Source organism: Apiospora marii (assembly GCF_038362585.1).
Source record: "Apiospora marii strain CBS 49790 chromosome Unknown utg000004l_segment0_segment0, whole genome shotgun sequence".
In the NCBI taxonomy this organism is placed as follows: domain Eukaryota; kingdom Fungi; phylum Ascomycota; class Sordariomycetes; order Amphisphaeriales; family Apiosporaceae; genus Apiospora; species Apiospora marii.
Window position 1 is genome coordinate 1,092,404 of NW_027117375.1, and position 17,669 is coordinate 1,110,072.

General features: G+C 53.7%; 7 protein-coding genes across 7 annotated transcripts; 2 read left to right on the forward strand and 5 right to left on the reverse strand.

Annotated features, from left to right (window-relative positions):
* Window positions 1-54: 54 nt before the first annotated feature.
* On the reverse strand, window positions 55-1,320 carry PG985_006280 (uncharacterized protein; the record flags this gene model as incomplete). Its single annotated transcript, XM_066826049.1, has 1 exon — window positions 55-1,320. One exon carries the CDS (start codon window positions 1,318-1,320, stop codon window positions 55-57), a length of 1,266 nt encoding a protein of 421 aa, XP_066685656.1.
* A 613-nt stretch (window positions 1,321-1,933) lies between these two features.
* On the reverse strand, window positions 1,934-3,626 carry PG985_006281 (uncharacterized protein; the record flags this gene model as incomplete). Its single annotated transcript, XM_066826050.1, has 3 exons — window positions 1,934-2,434; window positions 2,510-2,700; window positions 2,744-3,626. 3 exons carry the CDS (start codon window positions 3,624-3,626, stop codon window positions 1,934-1,936), a joined length of 1,575 nt encoding a protein of 524 aa, XP_066685657.1.
* Window positions 3,627-4,134: 508 nt separating this feature from the next.
* On the reverse strand, window positions 4,135-7,810 carry PG985_006282 (MAP/microtubule affinity-regulating kinase; the record flags this gene model as incomplete). The annotated part of the gene is made up of 3 exons (XM_066826051.1): window positions 4,135-4,293; window positions 4,915-7,326; window positions 7,388-7,810. Coding segments are annotated over 3 exons (2,994 nt in total), but the record flags the coding sequence as incomplete, so codon positions are not given.
* A 2,199-nt stretch (window positions 7,811-10,009) lies between these two features.
* PG985_006283 (uncharacterized protein) lies at window positions 10,010-11,053 on the reverse strand (the record flags this gene model as incomplete). Its single annotated transcript, XM_066826052.1, has 1 exon — window positions 10,010-11,053. The coding sequence occupies one exon, from the start codon at window positions 11,051-11,053 to the stop codon at window positions 10,010-10,012; it is 1,044 nt and encodes a 347-aa protein (XP_066685659.1).
* A 485-nt stretch (window positions 11,054-11,538) lies between these two features.
* Window positions 11,539-11,877, reverse strand: PG985_006284 (uncharacterized protein; the record flags this gene model as incomplete). Its single annotated transcript, XM_066826053.1, has 2 exons — window positions 11,539-11,622; window positions 11,701-11,877. The coding sequence occupies 2 exons, from the start codon at window positions 11,875-11,877 to the stop codon at window positions 11,539-11,541; spliced, it is 261 nt and encodes an 86-aa protein (XP_066685660.1).
* Window positions 11,878-13,111: 1,234 nt separating this feature from the next.
* On the forward strand, window positions 13,112-14,053 carry PG985_006285 (uncharacterized protein; the record flags this gene model as incomplete). The annotated part of the gene is made up of 1 exon (XM_066826054.1): window positions 13,112-14,053. The coding sequence occupies one exon, from the start codon at window positions 13,112-13,114 to the stop codon at window positions 14,051-14,053; it is 942 nt and encodes a 313-aa protein (XP_066685661.1).
* Window positions 14,054-16,051: 1,998 nt separating this feature from the next.
* PG985_006286 (uncharacterized protein) lies at window positions 16,052-16,621 on the forward strand (the record flags this gene model as incomplete). Its single annotated transcript, XM_066826055.1, has 1 exon — window positions 16,052-16,621. One exon carries the CDS (start codon window positions 16,052-16,054, stop codon window positions 16,619-16,621), a length of 570 nt encoding a protein of 189 aa, XP_066685662.1.
* Between the last annotated feature and the right edge of the window lie 1,048 nt (window positions 16,622-17,669).

The window sequence follows — 17,669 nt, forward strand, 5'->3', positions numbered from 1 at the left end:
CTCTCCAACCTGTGTTGAACCGACCATTGAATGTGTAGGGCTATTATCGTGAATTTAGTTACCCAAAACATGAAGCACAAGCTTCTTGTAGTCCTCGACAGCCTGTTCCAGCTCCTTCACCTTGAGCGCCTCATCGGGGCCGTGAGCTACTAGAATCGAGCCAGGTCCGTAGAGATAGCGGGTATGGTCTCCCTTCAGGTTCGGCACGTCGGTGCCGTAGTTGACGGTGATGTTCTCAAAGCCGGCGACTTCACAGTCGCAATCGACAGCTCCGTAGGGCTTCTGGCAGTTCATCTCAAAGGCCTCGTCGTCGACGCTCTTCAGGGTCTCCCAGAGCCGTTCCTGGACGATCTCGCCGCCTCCTTCCTGCGGCCCGATGGCTACGCGCAGGGCGATTTTGGCCTGGGCATTCTCGGGAATCACGTTGGCCGCGACGCCGCCCTCGATGTGGCCGATGTTGACGGTGGTGTTACCGAAGCGCTCGGAGCTGCCGAGGTCCGTGTCGAGGACCTTGACGAGGCCGCGCATGAGCACCTCGGTGGCGCTCTTGCCGAGCCAGGGGTAGCCGCTGTGGCCGGCGTGGCCGCGGGCGGTGATGTCGCAGCCCAGGAAGCCCTTGTGGCCGCACGCCAGCTTGCCCTCGGTCGGCTCGCCGAAGATGGCGGCGTCGAAGCGCGGTGGCGGGTCCAGCTCGTCAAGCGTCGCGCTGAAGTAGCGCATGCCGTCGCCGCCGACCTCCTCACCCACCACGTACAGCAGCATCACGTCCTCCCCCTCGACCTTCTTGGCCTCGAGCAGCTCGAGCACCGCGATGACCTGGGCGGCGACCGCGGCCTTGGCGTCGACGCTGCCGCGTCCGCTTATGACCGTGTTGGAGTTAGGCTCGGCGTCGGAGGACGAGTACGGGATAAAGGGCGGAACGGTGTCGATGTGACTCGAGACGAGCAGCTTGGGCTCTGGGTTGCGGGTCTTGCCCGGCCAGGCCAGCACATTGAAACGAGGCTTTGCGGCATCGGTCGAAGAAGAACCATTGAAGGACGGGGGGATGAACTCCAGCTGTGCGTGGAAGTTGCGTTCCGTCAAATAGTCGACCAGAAACGTGCCGACGGCATTCTCGTCCCCGCTGACTGAGGAGGTCTCGATAAGCTGCTTGTGGAGGGACAGAAGCGCATCGCGGTAGCTTGGCGCCCCTTTAGTTTCCGAGGCGATGTGAGCAGGTCGTTGGTCGGCGGAAAAGCCGTTGCCCAATGGCTTTTGCAGCGAGCTGGCGTAGGCAGCGGAGCTCCCAAGCAGATATACGGGGAGGAGCTGGAGCTTCATGGTGAAGAAATAACAGAGGCGTATGACCAAGTGGCAGTCAATTGGGTTTTACGATTACCAGCCAGTCTTACCTGGGCCAGAACAAAGCAATTGACAACCTGCAGCGGGCTCTGCTGTCGGGTCTTTGATATCGCTTTTTATTTTGGAAATGTTTACCGTAGAATGAAGGTATGCAGGTTGACCCAGCTTCTTGAAGAATGACGCGGGGGGCGGCCGCTTAGTGGGCTTGGATCGGTGGCTCCCCGAAGAGATCCACTGTAGCTCCAGCGAGAACGGGCTGACCTTATCTAGCCCTTGTTTATATTGCCAAATATCATACGTAATAAGTAATGTGTTTCCCTTCCCCTTTATGGATGGTAATTGCAGACCATCATCCGGGACTTCGTTATCGTTCACGATTTTCCTTTACTTTAACAATGTTAAGTCTAATAGAGTAGGCCCAAGTAACGTCCGTTTATGTGACCTCATCTCGTGTCTGATGAGAGGTGGAATGATTCGAGTCAGGACAGCCGATATTAGGATCTAAACTGGCTGGCGACGGAATACCTGACGGGCTAGCAACATGCAATGATTCTTTACCATAACAGGAGTATGTAGATAACGTTGGTCCCGCCTACTGCAAACGGCCCCGAGTCCTCTCATAGTCCTCCACCATCGCCCTCCGGCGCCCCTCGCCCCTCGGCACGAACCCGACCTCGAACGGCTCGGACCCCAACACGAGCCCCCCGTGGTAGCCGGTCTCCACGCTCAGGTCCAGCGGCCCCCGGGGCTCGAGCTCGAAGCCCCAGACCAGCTTGGCCGCCACCACGAGGACGCTGGTGACGGCAAACACGTCGCCGGGGCACTGCCGCCGGCCGCCGCCGAAGGCGTAGTTGGGCTTGCGGCCCTCGGCGCGGCACCGGGCCTCGACCCCCGGCTTGACCCCGAAAGCGTTGCCCAGGTATCGCTCCGGGTCGAAGGCGTCCGGGTCGTCGTACAGCTCGGGGTCGCGCTCGATCGCCCAGCTGTTCTGCAACACTACGGTACCCTTGGGTAGGTGGTACCCGCCCACCGTGTCATCGGCATCCAGGACATGCGGCAGGTTGTTGGGGGTGGGCGGCCTCCAGCGAAGGATCTGTTACATAGGCGAGGTGAGATTACCGTGTCAATGTAGTTGGGTCACATGAACAAAAACACCAGTGGGACTCACCTCTGAATAGCAGGCACGGAGATATGGTAGTTTGGGTATGTCCTGGGGCTGTGGGGGTCTGTTGTCCGTCCCACAGACGTTTTCGACCTCGGCCTGTGCTTTCTTCATGATCTCAGGCCGCGCCGCCAGGATCTTGACGAAGGTCAACGCCGTCGAGTAGGTGGTGTCCACCGCGGCGTCCAGCAGGCCGCCTCCCAGGATATGCCAGCTGACAGTCGTCGAACTCGGTCTTACCGCTTTCCTCCTGTGTTCTCAGCATTCTCGCCATAAGCGACTCATACTCGGGCGACGACTGTGACGGCGAGGCGGCTTTCCTCTGTCTACGCTCCTCCTTGGCGGAATCCAGCATCATCTCATAAAACCCCCGCTGATTCTTGTGCAAATCCCGTGCCGTACGCTTCCACTTGGCCAGGAACGCGGGCACCCACTTGAGGACAGGGAACATGTCGACCGGGGGCGCCACTCCGGGCGTTAGCAGATTCAGCCAGTTCTCTTGGTTGCTGTAGAATAGGTCGATGAGCTTGGGTTCTTTCTGCTCACCACGGTGGCCGCATATGGCGAGCAGCGGGGTTGCCAAGGCCCAATTTCGAAAGCTGTCAGCGAACCGGTCCGGGTTCACGGCGAGCCGGTACAAAAGATGAGCGGCCGAGGCCTCGAGAATAGGCGACACCTGTTCAATACCAGTGGGCCCGAGGAGGTGCCTGACGACAGCGGTTCGCCATTGTTTGAGGTAGCTATCATAAGGGAGGAAGATGATGTGTTGGGCCTCGAAAACGATGTGGTTCCTGACAATGTAGTCTTTGGGGCGGCCCGAGTAGATGGAACCCCTCTTGTCCAGCAACTCGCGAGCCATCCGGGCACTGTTCAGGACGACAAGATGGCCTGGGCCAGCTTGGAGACCAATAATCTCCCCGTACTCGGCTCGCCATTCCGCGAATTTGAGAAATGTTTTGGTTGTGGCAAAGTGGTGGACGTTCCCGATAAAAGGAAGAGCTGGCGGGCCTGGCGGGTAGTTTCGAGGCCGTAATGACTTCAGGGAGAAACGAAAAAGGGTGACGAACGATGCCAGGAGGACGCTGAGGCAGACCCAAGAGGCATGTTCAAAAGTCACTTCCATTATTTATCGTGTCTTGTTACCTGACAATGCTCGACGGTAACACGGTACCCCCAGTAAAACGTGCAAACAAGGGAATTCAGGCAGTCGGTGTTGTATACTTATATAGACAATCGGCCGATTCGAGCATTGAGGGAGGCATTTGGTGTGACTGTCCCCGGGACTCTCACTGTTGCCGCCAATCATATGCGGGCCGAATTGGAGGTCCTCGTGCCAAGGTAGGACAAGATTGGGCACCATGTCCCATGCAGCTCACGTGTATTCCTAGGCGGTACGATTCCTTGGCGACACGGCACGTTGGCGTCAGTCTTTTCTTCCCCCCCCCCCCCAGATGTATCCTGGCTCGCCCATAGTACGGTAGTGTCTTCACTTCGCTCTTTCTTAGCTATCTAAACAAAAGTCCTGGCAACCTGGATAAAAGCTCATCCGGAGCCAGCCCTGATAATCGATGTACATTGCGCACCCATGCCCCTTTTGCTGCGGGGTCAGGCTAGCGAAGCCTCAACCCGTCTCAGAGCTCTGGGTAGCTAGGTCCTGAAAGGAAACCAGTCCAGGATTCGAATTGCTTTTGAGCAATAGACAGTTCATAATGGCCGCCAAAAGCACCTTGTTCGCCAGCAGCTCCGCCGCCTGGAGAGCCAACACCGTCCGTTCCGTGTCCGTATCCCGCCTGGACACTACCAGGTCCTGCATTGGCACCTGGCAGGAGGTCCGGTGGGCATCACAGTAGAGCGATGAAAAATGCCAGTAGCTGAGAGGGCACAGTGCAAGTTAGAAGCGGAGAGAAAATGCCAAGCCCATGAGGAGATATGAGGCTGGATTATATTTCATTAATACAACAGATAAGTTCGATACGTTGATATGGTGCTTGATGTAGCTCTTTGAGAATCACCCAAGGACCGAGGAAGATATCATATCATCGAATGACACTGCATGCGGAAAAGACCAGTTGCGAGGGTCGTAAGGGGTCAAGGTGGAAAGAACTTGAGGCATGCACCAGCACGCCTAGTTATAACGTATCCGTTTCTCTCGCGCCAGACTATGTACAGAAGCAAAATAACAGATGGATATCTTGATGTAAAGAAAAAAGAAGAGTCAAGGAAATTTGTTCTCTGAAAGCACCTTGCGCCAAGCCGATCAGAATCTTCAAAGAATTGTGCAGTCCGAAATATAGAAGACTGCACTCATATGGCCTGCCCAGTGGGTAATGCCGGACAATACCAGAGAGCCCACATCAAACCGCCGCGGGGGTAATGGTCGAGGGCATTGTGAGCTTCTCTGGCTCACTTACTGGCGTGGAGAAGTAATCAGCCGCGCTGTCTCCTCCGGCCCCATCTTCTTCGTAGATCTCCTCAACCTGTTCGCCAGGCACTCTAATGATAGGGCTGAACTGATCTACCTCTTCGATGCTTTCCTCGTCCATTTCTCTTTGCTCCCCATCTTCCTTGCTCTGCAACTCGTCCTCGGCCTCTTCGTCCTCTTCTTGGATAGCCATTTCGCCACTTCGCCGTCCGAGACCATTGGCACTAGCGTTGCGGCTATGGCTAGTTTCTCGGCTACGACTTCCACCACCTTGGTTTCCAAGAGAGAGCATGGGCCCCTTGAAGATGTTCTTCTTTCTCTTTGCAAACAGGATGTTTTGGGATGCGAAGGGGTTTGGGCTCCCAAGTGGCTGATTTTGATTGCCAGACGGCATACCCTCGTTGAAGTTAAGAGAGAGCGTGGGGCCCCTGACCAACCGGATATTCGATGGAAAGGCTGAACTGGTCGGCGTGGCAGGAAGAACCTTGACTGAATGATGCGGCGACCGTCCAGTTGCTAGTGGGGTCTTCGCAGTCGACATAGACGCCGTGGACGAAGTCGAGCTGGCCTTCGAATGAGTATGCTGGTGACGGGGCATGGTATGGATGGAGCTCAGTGAGGAAGAAGTTGATTTCCGGCCGCGAAGACCGCCCGAGGGCCGGCGTACTGTGGAGCGAGGCGTGATCGGAGCGGGAGATAGCGAGTGTCGCTTGTACGAGGATGCCGAAGACGGCCCCCGTTGTCTCATTTGTCCTGAGTTCGTGTGCGTGTGAGATAGCATGGTGGGCGTAGTGACATTGCCGCCACCCCGGTTGGAACCAGCACTTCTCGTCACATGGCCATTGGTCTGGGCTGTTTCGGTCGTGGTCTCAGCTTGGCCATTCTCATAGGAGGTGTTTTTGCTAGTGTGGGGTCGCGGGCTGACATCTTTGTTCTTGTTGCCGTTTTTCCCATTCAAATTCGGAGTCGACAAACTGGGTCGTTTACTGGGCGTATGGCGTCGAGTGGTGTCCACAATCCAGTGCTTCCAAGTCTTCCAGTGCTGTATAATTGCCTGCGACGGCTTCTTGCGCATTTTCTGCTGAGGCTCTTGCTGGGACTTGTCATTGTCGTTGTTGTTAACCCCAAGCACGTCGGGCGCAGTCACCAGGTGCAGTGTCGAGCCTCTAGATCTTGCACTGCGGAGAATGCCTTCCTTTGGTGGCGGAACGGGTCTTCGTTGTAGCGACGTACTAGTAGACCGTATAGAGTCCTTTTCCAAAGGCGGCGGAGGCACATCGTTGTCCGGGCTGAAGTTGCCTTTCGCATAGGACTCCGGGAGGTTGGGCAACTCTGAGATGTTGAGATCCGTGTAGTGAGCACTTCTCCTCTCTGCTCGCCCCCGAGTTCGTGGCAGAGGGGGGTCCCCGAGCCTGAAGACGCCGTCTTCGTCCATAATCGGGGCCATACGCTCGAGCTTGCTCGACGCAGCCGAGAACCGACGAGAGTTCCTGTTCTCAGCCTCCTTCTCTTTCCGTCTCCTCTCTCTTCTCTTGGCCTTCCGCTCCTCCTTCTCCAAAAGCAGTGTCCACCAGCCCGCTAACGCGTCACATCTTTGTGATAGTACGCTTTCAATGACTTGGTCTATATCGACTCCGGCACCTCTCATTCGATGGAGACAATCCTTCTCCAACGCCGTGGTAAAGGGAGCCGGCTGGTGGAGCTTCAGAATGGCTTGTTGCTGTGGGGCGTGCTCTAGCAAAAAGGGGTGTTGCAGAATATCTGGAAGCGTCGGCCTAAGCAGGGGCCGTTTCGAAAGGAGGATTTTGATAAGTGACACGGCATCAGCAGACAAATGGTCGGGATATTTGGGCTCCTCGGAGAGGATCTGTTTCCTCGTCACGTTGTCGTCGTCGTCGTCGAAAGGCAACTCGCCGCAGAGCAGCGCGTACAGGATGACGCCCAAGCTCCACACGTCCACCTTCTCGCCAGCATACTTCTCCCCCTTGAGCATTTCGGGTGCTGAGTAGCAGATCGTTCCGCAAAAGGTCTGCAGGTAGTTCGATTTGCCTTCATACTCGCGCGTAAAACCAAAGTCGACCAGTTTCACGTTTTCGTGCTTGTCCAACAAGATGTTCTCAAGCTTCAGGTCCCGGTGGACGCACGATTGCTGATGCACATAACACACCGCACCTACCAGCTGCGTAAAAGTCTTCTGAACTTTCTCGACCGGTAGTGGGCCATGTTTCAGCAGGTAGTTGTATAATTCGTCGCCTGGGCAATACTCCAAAACCAGCCACACCAGGGATTCCGTGACTATCACCTCATAGAGCCGTGCGATGTGTGGGTGGACGAATTGCCGGTGGTGATGGATTTCGCGAGCCAAGTTCGAGTCATCTTTCTTGGCCGACTTGAGCACAACCTGATGCAAACACGAATCAATATCATCAACCCCTGATAATCGTGGTCGAGGTTAAACAAACCTTAGAACCATTAGTGAGCTTGTGCGTCGCAAGGTAAACCTTGCCAAAGGAACCCTTTCCTATTAATTTCCCCAGACCGTAGTTGCCCACGTTTTTCAAATCGACATTGGAGAACTCGCTACCGAGCAAGTTGTTAGCATCGAGAACACCAGTAGGGGCTGTGACTTTGGGCAGAGCGAGGGAGCTTACTCGAGAAGTTCCTGATATGAGTTGGCGAGCTACAGTTTGCACCAAAACGTTAGTCACCCGGAGCAAGAAAAATTTAGACGGCAGGCTGGGCTGCGAAGACCCAGTAGAGGCTGTTCGTGACTGACCTTGGCCTTTCGTCCCAGCGCCTCGGCCCGGGCTTTGCTTGTCTGCATGTCCTATTTTGCCTCCGCCACGGCGACCACTTCTTCCGGCCGCGCCCAGGTTGTCACGAGGCTTGATCAACGCAGCAAGTCACTTCCAAAGTGAGGATTCGGCAAACTCGAGGTGCCACGACTCTACGCCTCGGCGTTCGCTTCGTGCCTGGCTACAGGTGTTCCCGAGGAACGTCGGGTTGGTGCAGGAACTGCGGTACCAATTTTCGAACGGTCGATCCAGATGTTGGGATCTAAGCTGGTGTGATAGAGAGCGCACAAGGTAGGTCCAACTCGGATGTGCCTTTCTGCTGCAACGGCCCCTATTTCGTGTCGCAAAGCAGCTATGACCTATGTCATGCGCGGCGTCGGTCTCGTGTCGCCTAGGTGATCTCGTTTGTACGCAGAGAACAGCGACCAAATAGGGCCGGGCCGGACGACTAATAAGACTGGGGAGTATGATGCCTCGACGGCTCTCTCTCCAATCGTTTGGTCGCGCGCCGGGAACCGAAATTTTCGGATATACAGGATTCGAGACAAGCTTTCGTGCTTTGGTGCTTTCGGAAGAGAATCGGTGGGAGACTAAAGGAATTGAGTAGGTAGACTCGACGCTCGCAGGCCTGCTATGTTGGAAATTGCAAGAATTAATGGTAGAAAACTAAAAACGACATGGTGATAGGAAAACGACAAGAGACGGATAGGGAGAAAAAAGAAAACATGTCATACTGGACGTGACACCAAGACAAGTCCGAGTTCATGGCAATGTTCCTTGGGAAAGACCAAATGGATCATGGTCCCACGAAATGCGACCAGAGCGGGAGGACAGGGGTCAAGGGGCCGCGAAAGTAGGCTGGTTAGGAGGAGCCAAGAGCCTGCACTGACTGCATCAACCGGATATTGAGGGCGGGACAGTAGCAGACCGTGTACAGCACACGGTATCTGTATGCTTGCATGTCTACCTGGATTTACAGGGCACATGCGCTCTCCCTCACCTGACTCTCTCGAGACTCTCCCCTCAATTCGTTATTGCAGATACCTACATCAATTGCCTCACATAGAGCGAATATGTACCTAACAGGAGCCCGTCCACGACGACGTTTGGATAAGATTGTCTGCAGATACAACTATTGATGGGGTTATATGCGCGCAACCCCGTACCAATCTGACATAATAAATGAGGTAAGTAAACTGAATGCTGATCCTCAGGCGGTTTTTGCAAATTGCGGGTGGTTGGCCTGGGTCGTTACGCTACGCAGCTGCACTGTACACACTAGCCGGAGGAACCTGGCAACTAACGAGTAGCACTTGCGCTTTGCAGGTTAGTGGGTTGTCGAGCTTGCTTGCTCTGAAGAAAAATATCCTTTTGCAAGCTCGGATAGCTAGCAACGACAAACTATCAATCAATGGCAATCTCGTTGTGTAGGTAGGTATTTTTATTTATTTGTTTCTGTTTTTGTTTGTCAGCAATGCTCTTGTTCTCTCAGCTTACCACCTTCCCTGGTGGTTTCTCGGGCCGTTCATGACCGTTCGTCCCAGTTCAATCACACTTCCGTATCTACTGTACAATAAATGAAGTAGGCAATGTAAGTAGTAAACCAATCAATGTATGCAACCGAAACAACGACAAATGGTAAAAGTGAGTACCTCTCCCAGAACCTCTCCAGTTGGCTTACAGTATCGAAAAGTGAGACAAGACAACGTGACAAGCTGCTACAAACCTCTGTCTCCTGCCCGCGTAATTAAGCGTGTACCGAACTTTCTTGTACGCTCGAAACATGTACCTACCAGGAGGCTTGATGGGGATGGGCCAAAATGAATGGACCGTTGCGCCAGGTGGACACCCGGGAAGTTTCAAGGGTCTGTGCATCTCATAACTTTCTCGACTCTTTAATCAGTCGCCTCATCTCTCCTCGACCCCCCGAAGAAACCCCTGCGCACGATGTTTGATATTTGGTTTTGAAAAGAGTCCCCCTTTTCACTTCTCTGCCCTTCTCGAGAGCAGGTCAACTTACGATCCCCCGAGTCATGGGGCTCGACAGATTCACTGTAAACTAGGACGGATGCGGCAGGTTGTCATCAAGACTGAATAAGGATTTGTGGGTTGCTAGGAGCCGAGTAGATATCGGCGAGCCGCCGATGAAACAATGTCATCATGAATGGGTCTGTAAAGGCGTGTGGATGACGATATAGTAGTATTGCCCTGCGCGCGTAGAATTTGCTGAAACAGCTCAACTATTGGTACGTATGTAGCAAGCAACCCTTCCGGGGCCCACGGCCGGTACTACGCTGGGGTAGTGTTGCCCTGTTCTTTGCCCTTCGCCGTCTCCGTATCCTCCTCCGTAACAGGCACGCCAGAGAGGACGACCAGCCAGAGTGTCTTCGCACCCCAGTCGAGCGTGACGATGCTCTCCGCGGCGCCGACCTCCACATCGGCGATCCACCCGGCCAGGGCCGCCATCTGCGCCTGGGCGCCGCCCTTCCTGTGCTCGCGGGCGAGGTCCGCCAAGTGGCCGGGCGGCAGACCGACCGCCTCGGCCAGCTCCGCCGAGTCGAGCAGCCGCGCGTCGAGCCCGCGGCCGTGGAACCACTTGCCGTTGGCCGCCGCCACGTAGGCCGCCGCCCGCTCGCGCGGCGTCTTGGGCTTCGCGGCGATGCTGCCCATCAAGGCCATTGGCAGCGTGACGGCCGCCCCCACAATGCGCAGCGCCGCGCCGACCGGCAACGTGATGGAGCCGCCGATGGCGCCCACGCTCGCCGCGATGTAGTTGCCCTTCTTGGCCTGTTCGCTGACATCGCGGCGGATCTGCTTGGCCTGCGCCACCGTTTCTTTGCTGTACCGCTTCGGCAGGTCGCTGATCTTGCGGCCCATATCCGCGGCGTGCTGGACAGCCTGGTCGCCCACCTTGGCGGTCAGGAAAGCATTCGTGGTCTTCACAAAGGACTCCCACGTGTTTTGAGGTATCCCATAGCTCAGGAGTGATGGCGGGTATGCCTGTAGAAAGGGGGCTGCTTTGTCCGGGGAAGATTGCGGTATAGCGATGGGCCGCTGACCGCCTGGAGGGGTTGGTGGACTGTATGATGGTGGTAACGCGTCGCCCGTGGGGAAATTGAAAGGTTCCGAGGGTGTAGGTCCCGTAGGACCCTGGACTCCACTATTTGCACGAGGAAGTTCCGCAGCGCCTGAAGAGGGTTGAGCCGAAGAGGGTTGAGCCGAAGAGGATGCGCCTACTCGGTCGCCGGCCGATGAAGGTCCGGCAATGGCCTCGTAAGCCGGCAAGGCCTCTTCAGCTGCCTCCGCTTCTTTCGATCTCGTGCTGGGTGCCATTGTAGAGATGTAACAGGGTACTGATGACTACCAAGATGAACTGTAGGGTCAAGTCCTAGATCTTCCGGAAAGGAGATATGGCGCGAGCTCTGCATATATTGTCGTGGTATTTCACTGCTTATCAAATGTAAGCACGCGGCGTAGCAGGTGGTTGGTGGCTGAGCCGAGCTGAGCCTAGCTGAGCCCCCCGTAGGATGACACTAACGAGATGATGGTCGCACTGGGTCATGCAGCTTTGCTGACGACCAATTGCATGGTGTATTTCAGATTGCAGTACAAGTACTCTATCACAATGCAGCGATTGCGAGTTCTGGTCGTTGACCATGCAAGTATCGGTTGGACTTCTGCAGACGCCGCACGGCAAGAAAAGTGACACTCGTTGGATTACGGTTTTATTCATTTTACCATTGATACAGAGCAGCAACGACTTGTTCCTAATAGATAGTATACAATTACTTGTCCCAGACGCGACAACATCGCGGTTCTCAGTTATGATTTCCTGGCATCAGTTTGTCAATGGCCCTCTTGATCTTGGACCCGGACTTGGTAGCGCTGGTCTGCGACGACTCCTGTTGGTGTATCGTTAGCCCTCTGTATTAGCCACCACCGTACTTAGGGGAGTATCAAGGTCCCCCGGAAGGGCTTACTGATGCTCGCCTCTCGACGCCCTGCATGAACTCTCGGTCAGCGACAATGGCCTCGTCAGGCAGACCGCGTTTCGCAGCCGCCTCGCGTTCGTGCTGCTCTTGTTCGACATGATGCAACCCGTCATGGGCGGCCTTGATGGCAGGGTCTGGGAGACCGTGGCTATCTGGAGACGACATGGTCTACTGTGTTGGAAGCTTTCTTATCTGATAGAGAAGATTGTTCGACTAGGTAGGTGATATGTCACTTAAGTAAAACAGCCAGGGAGAGGGTGCAAAACCATGGCGTACTGCACGCGACTATATACCAGATGGGGCCCCTCGAAAAGGACCTACTCGGCTATTCCCATAGTCCTCCTACGTCAATTTAATTTGGCTTTGGATCGTGAGTAATGGTATCGCCGTGATCTGATGTTCCAATTCGTCGATGGTGTGAGCTAGCTGCTCATCCAGACGTCATGTGGTGCTGATCCCGTTGGAGTCTTGGAGAAGGTCAAGAGGAGATGGCAACAAACAACCCGATTGTCAAGAGCAGGCCGCCCGAGTCCAGGCCCGCGACTACGAGAAGCGGGAGTAGAGATGTACCAGCTGACTGCTTATCAACCAGCGTTACAGCTCATGTCTCTGCAATATCAACTGGTATGCCGAGTGCAATCACCTCATCAAGACGTGACAGGGGAGCCAATGAAGGTTCCAGCCATTTTAATGCCGTGATAGCAGGTCTGAGGTAGCCATTTCAACTAGCTAAGTGCGTGGTGGTCGATATGATGCTGCTCGTCCCGTCGGACAAAATCGAGGCAAGTTCCTACCAGAGGAGGTCGTTGATATGCACGTCTGCGAAGGCCATGGTACGATTCGAAAGTTATCTACGAGTCTGAAAAGCTGGCTTCCCGGTGGCAACTTTGCATGCATTGGATCAGATTTCCGAATTCCCATCATACAACGTCGGTATCGCAGTACAACCAGGAAACACTCGTGAGGTTATCATCAGATGTCAGGAGCCCTCTCCACCCTCCATACCTACCATGCACCTTACCTTACCTAACCTTTTGATAATTGCGGGGGAGCCTTGACCATCTGCTAGATACAAATGTACCTAAATCGAGGTGCCAAGCGACGGCTAGTGCTGATAGTGGGGTTCAGCCACTCGGAGGATCTGCCGGAGTTAACTCCTTGACGACTCCAGCCACTTGAGACCGATTGAGCAGTCTCCGATAGATGGCTAAATCGAGCCATTGAACAGCGAGACAGTTACGCGACCAGGTCGATGAGAAGTCGACCATCAACTTCGTCCGCACAGCATGTCGACCCCTAGACGATTATAATTCATTCTCCCACTATCATTCACATTAAACACCTCTTCAAGTGTCGACCGCGCAATTACGACCTCGCTGGCTCGAGGTAGCTAGCTGTTATGCGCCTGTCGCGCCCATCCCCGAGGGGGCACCTGCCCTTCTTGCTGGTCCTCCAACTCCTCTTCGCATGCGCCATCGCCTACCAGACGCTCTCTGACGACTTTTTGCGAAACCTGACATTGGCCGAATCCGACTTCGACATCCACAACCAAGAAGGCCTTCTTGCGCCCATCCTGATACCCCGAGTTCCTGGAACGCCCGGCCAGGCCAAGACGCAGCAGCACTTTGTCAACTTCTTTCGCAAAGAGTTACCAGACTGGAACCTGTTATGGCAGAACTCGACAGGAACGACGCCGGTGACTGGCAACAAGCAGATCCCCTTCTCGAACCTGATTGTTCGCAAAGAACCACCATGGACGAAACCAGGGCAGGCGAACTACTTGACGTTGGTAGCGCATTACGACAGCAAGTACGAGCCGGAGGGTTTCATCGGCGCCATCGATAGCGCCGTGCCCTGTGCTATTCTCATGCACATTGCGAGATTTGTGGACAAGTACATGAAACAGATGCACCAGGAGATGGTGGCTCTCGGCGAGTTGGGAGGGACGGTGCCAATGGATATGGGGCTGCAGATACTCCTGCTCGATGGAGAAGAGGCTTTCGGCCCGGCATGGACGTCGACCGATTCCCTCTACGGATCCAGGTCTCTCGCCGAGGAGTGGGAACACACGATGAACCCGGCCCTGTCGAACTACCGCGACCCCTTGAGCCAAATTAGCATTTTCGTGCTGCTGGATCTCTTGGGGTCCGCGCACCCCGGATTCCTTCGTATTTCCTCCCCACGCACTGGGCCTACAAGAACATGGCGAGTGTCGAAGAACGAATGCGGAAGCTGGGCCTTCTCGAAACGAAGCCAGCACAGCCATTCCTCTACGAGGCGGGCAAAGTACCCGATCAGTTCAGCAAAAGCTTCGTCGGGGACGACCACGAACCGTTCATGAAACGTGGCGTTCCCATCCTACATCTCATTCCCTCGAGATTTCCCGATGAGTGGCATACTCTCCAAGATGACGGCGAGCATCTGGACATGCCAACGGTGAGGGATTGGTGCAAGATAGTAACAGCTTTTACGTTGGAATGGCTAGATATGATGGAAATAGTGCCAGAGCAGCCTTGAGCTGGCCGTATTTTTATGTTGCTCTACCTTTGATATGATACCATGAAATTCTAGTTCCACCAACAAGCCTTTTGATCTCATTCATTCGCAATTCGTGATGACACTAAGCTCCGCAGGGGTGATCTCGGTATGTTGATCCAGCTTATTAGGTACACAAATTACAAGGGCAATACCAATTACCATATATTTACTCGTAGCCAGCAGTCCACTTGGAAATTACTCGCTTTCGAGGCAATCGCGGAAGAAGAATATGTTCCTTTTATCGTCAGGACGGGATTCCCATGTTTATTCATCTCCAGTTCAAGCAAGTAATGATCCACCTCCTGAGGTCAATAGCTAGCTGAAAATGAGAACTTCTGCGCCATTGCTATCGACAGGCCATATTGCCATACAACAACTGCTACTGAGCCATCATTCCCCAGGTCGCGCCTTAGTCTATGTCGAGAGAGGGAAATACCATGCCAAATTACTTACATCTTCAAGTTCGTCAATGTTCAGATGCCGCTTACTCCTCATCCGGATCCTCCAAGCCATGACATTTGCGCTCTAGCTTATCAAGTTGCTCCTTGATTTGATGCTCCTGTGTCATCGATACAGCCTGGTCAAGCTGTTGGCCCCGGTTGTTGTGCGCAACTGACTGGGCGGATAGGGTTGAGGCAAGTATCTCGCCGAGCCGGCGCAGAACCTCCTGGCTGAATAAGTTCTGCAACTGTTCCTTTGAGGACTGGAGATCCGTGTTGTCTCGATGGAGTTGTTGGCTTCTGAAGTCTGACTGTTCGATACGGTCGACTTGCTGTCTAATTGTGTCCTTCTATTCGTTGAATCTGAAGATATAGATGCTGGTTCTCGCTGCCCAGCTCTTCGAGTTCACCGGTTTGTTGATTGATCTTTGCGGCTTGCTGGTTGATCAGGCCTTCTTTGACCTGGACTTGGAGACGAAGCTTGGTGTTCTAATCGCAATTCTCATCGAGGTCAGCGGCTCTCTGCTCGATTTGGGCGTTTCTTTCTGCTAGCTGCCCTTCAAGTTGGCCAATCCGATCCGTGTAACACCGAAACTTCCCCTCTACCAGGGCCTGCAGGCTACTGTCATGCGAAGAGGCCCTGTTTCCCTTCAGCCTTGCATTCTCATTCCGCAGCTGTTGAATGAGTCTAGCTTGGTTGGCACTGATGGCTTGCTGGAGGTGGTGAGGTAATCTGGGATCCATCGGGCTTGGTTCTGAGCGCTGGCTAGAAAGAGGAGAGGCGTAGTTGGTGACTGCGTATACCCTTCAATGCAGAAAGAAGAAAAGAAAAAGTGCAACAGATTTCTGTGATGTTTGCTATAACTCTCCCAGAAATTCTGCAGAAAGCTGGCAGGAGATGCGGGTGTTTCAAATCGAACAGAATCCAGTTCACAGCCTTCGCAGGAAGGACCTCGCCCTGCCTGACAACTTGATCAGACTGAGCTTTTGCGAAGCATTGAATACACTGAGGTACTGGTTGCAAAATCAGATAAGATACAGAAGGGCTGTATTCAATGACTTTCACCCCTCTCTCAATCAGTAATGTGCAAAAAGGTCTATAGATAAAAGCCTCCCCATCTATGTCAACCTTCAACACCAACCCCTCGTGCTTATGGTACAACGCCACAACCATACACGAACAACAGGCAACCTGTTCCTACGACTGAAGCTACATGCCCGATACCTCTTTGCAATAATCCACTGCTGTAAGTGATCTACCCAACCACATAATTATAATAGAGCGGCCCTCTGCTGCTTGCTATCTCAGTTTTTGCTAGACCATTTGACACTGACTCATCATCCTAGACCACATCGCAAATATGGTCAGGACGCAGTTTCCCGATGATGCCAAGGGCCTAAACCTCATGATTGACGACAACGGCTTCTTCTTCGAGCGACCCAAGGAGGCCAAGTGGAAGGGTGCCCTACTCAAGAACCGGCGCGACGAATATAGGATCGTGGCCGCAGTTAAGACGGCCTATTCTGATGAGGAGTACAAGCGAATGCAGCCATGGAACAAATTCACCGAGTGCTTCGTCCAGCTTTTCAAGCTATCAATGGAGAGAAAGGACGAGTGGGCCATGTGCAAGACGGAGCGCGATTTCTGGCTGGCCATCAAACAGTCGGTGGACTGGGCCCAGAGCACCCAGGTTGATGTCGACATCCTCATGAAGACGATCGATCTCCTCGTCGACGGACGCCGTCGCTTCCTTCGAGAATCACAGGATCTTCCCAAGGGATCATTCCTGAGCGCCTGGGTCCAGGGTTGGATCGAGGCAATCGACAACCCGGAGCTGCTGAAGAAGAAGGGGCAGATGAGAGGCGAGGCTCTAGACGTGAAGCAGGAAGACACGAGCGAGACCTCCGACACCGAGATGAAGGATGTCTGAACTGTTGAGTCTCCCGAAGACGAGCAGAAGGATGGGTTAGTGAACATGATTCATGATTCGCAAGGGCGCCTTGCTAACGGGTTTAGAGAGTCACGAATGGCCATTGATTAGCGGGACAAGCACGAAACCTCAAGACATGCCCAATCAAGGGTAAATCATACCATCCTACTCAGAACAGACCGAGGCGTCAAACCGATGTGAGCTTCCGAAACAGTGCTGGAACCATGCGCGGGCTTGGGCGCTACCTGGATAGGGATGGGTGTAGAATAATACAGAATTGTCTCAGAGACGATGGATATCATGAAAAGAAGTCACCTGTGCATGTAGCACATTTGAAAAATGTAGACCGTATGTGATGAAGGCATCGACAAGTTATGTTTATTTTCTCCCTTTGACCCATTCTACAGTGTCCAGTACGAATCATCAGGTAAAAGACCATGAGAATCTTCAAAAAGAGCAAAAGATTGAGCAATACCTCTAGAAAGCAAGCAGAAGGGTTATCTGGGGCGGTGCGTTGCATGGCTAGTACGTGGTCCAATACCGCAAATAACCCGTTGCAGTAATTCCAATCTTTCGCCAAGTGCGCCAGCCTGGCCCAACTGGAGTCACGCAAGTGTTGGGAAATTGCTTGTTGTTAAGGCTTTTGACTACTTGCAAAGTCCCGTTTAAGTAGTAGATCTTGAGGGCGTTGACAAGTAAAGTTGTTTGTGTGTTCTGTTTACTCGTTCGAAAGGTTTCCAACCAAAAAGCCAGCCAGATATCTCCAAAATATCAAGACAAAAGAACGCAAAATAGCAAAAAAAAAAAAAAAAAACGTGATAGGTCTAGAAAGCAGAGCACGATTACTAACTAAAGTCAGAGCACGTCCCAGGCAGCTCGGCGGCGGTGCGGTTTGTGGTTAGCAGGTTGCCCATACTCGCAGATTTGATTCGGATTCGAACTCAGGTCCTCTCTCCGATATCAATGAACGAACAACGTGGGTGCAGTAGATTCTTACAGCGTTGCTTGGTACCACCCAAGCCCTGCTCGAAAGTACCGCGGTTGTTGG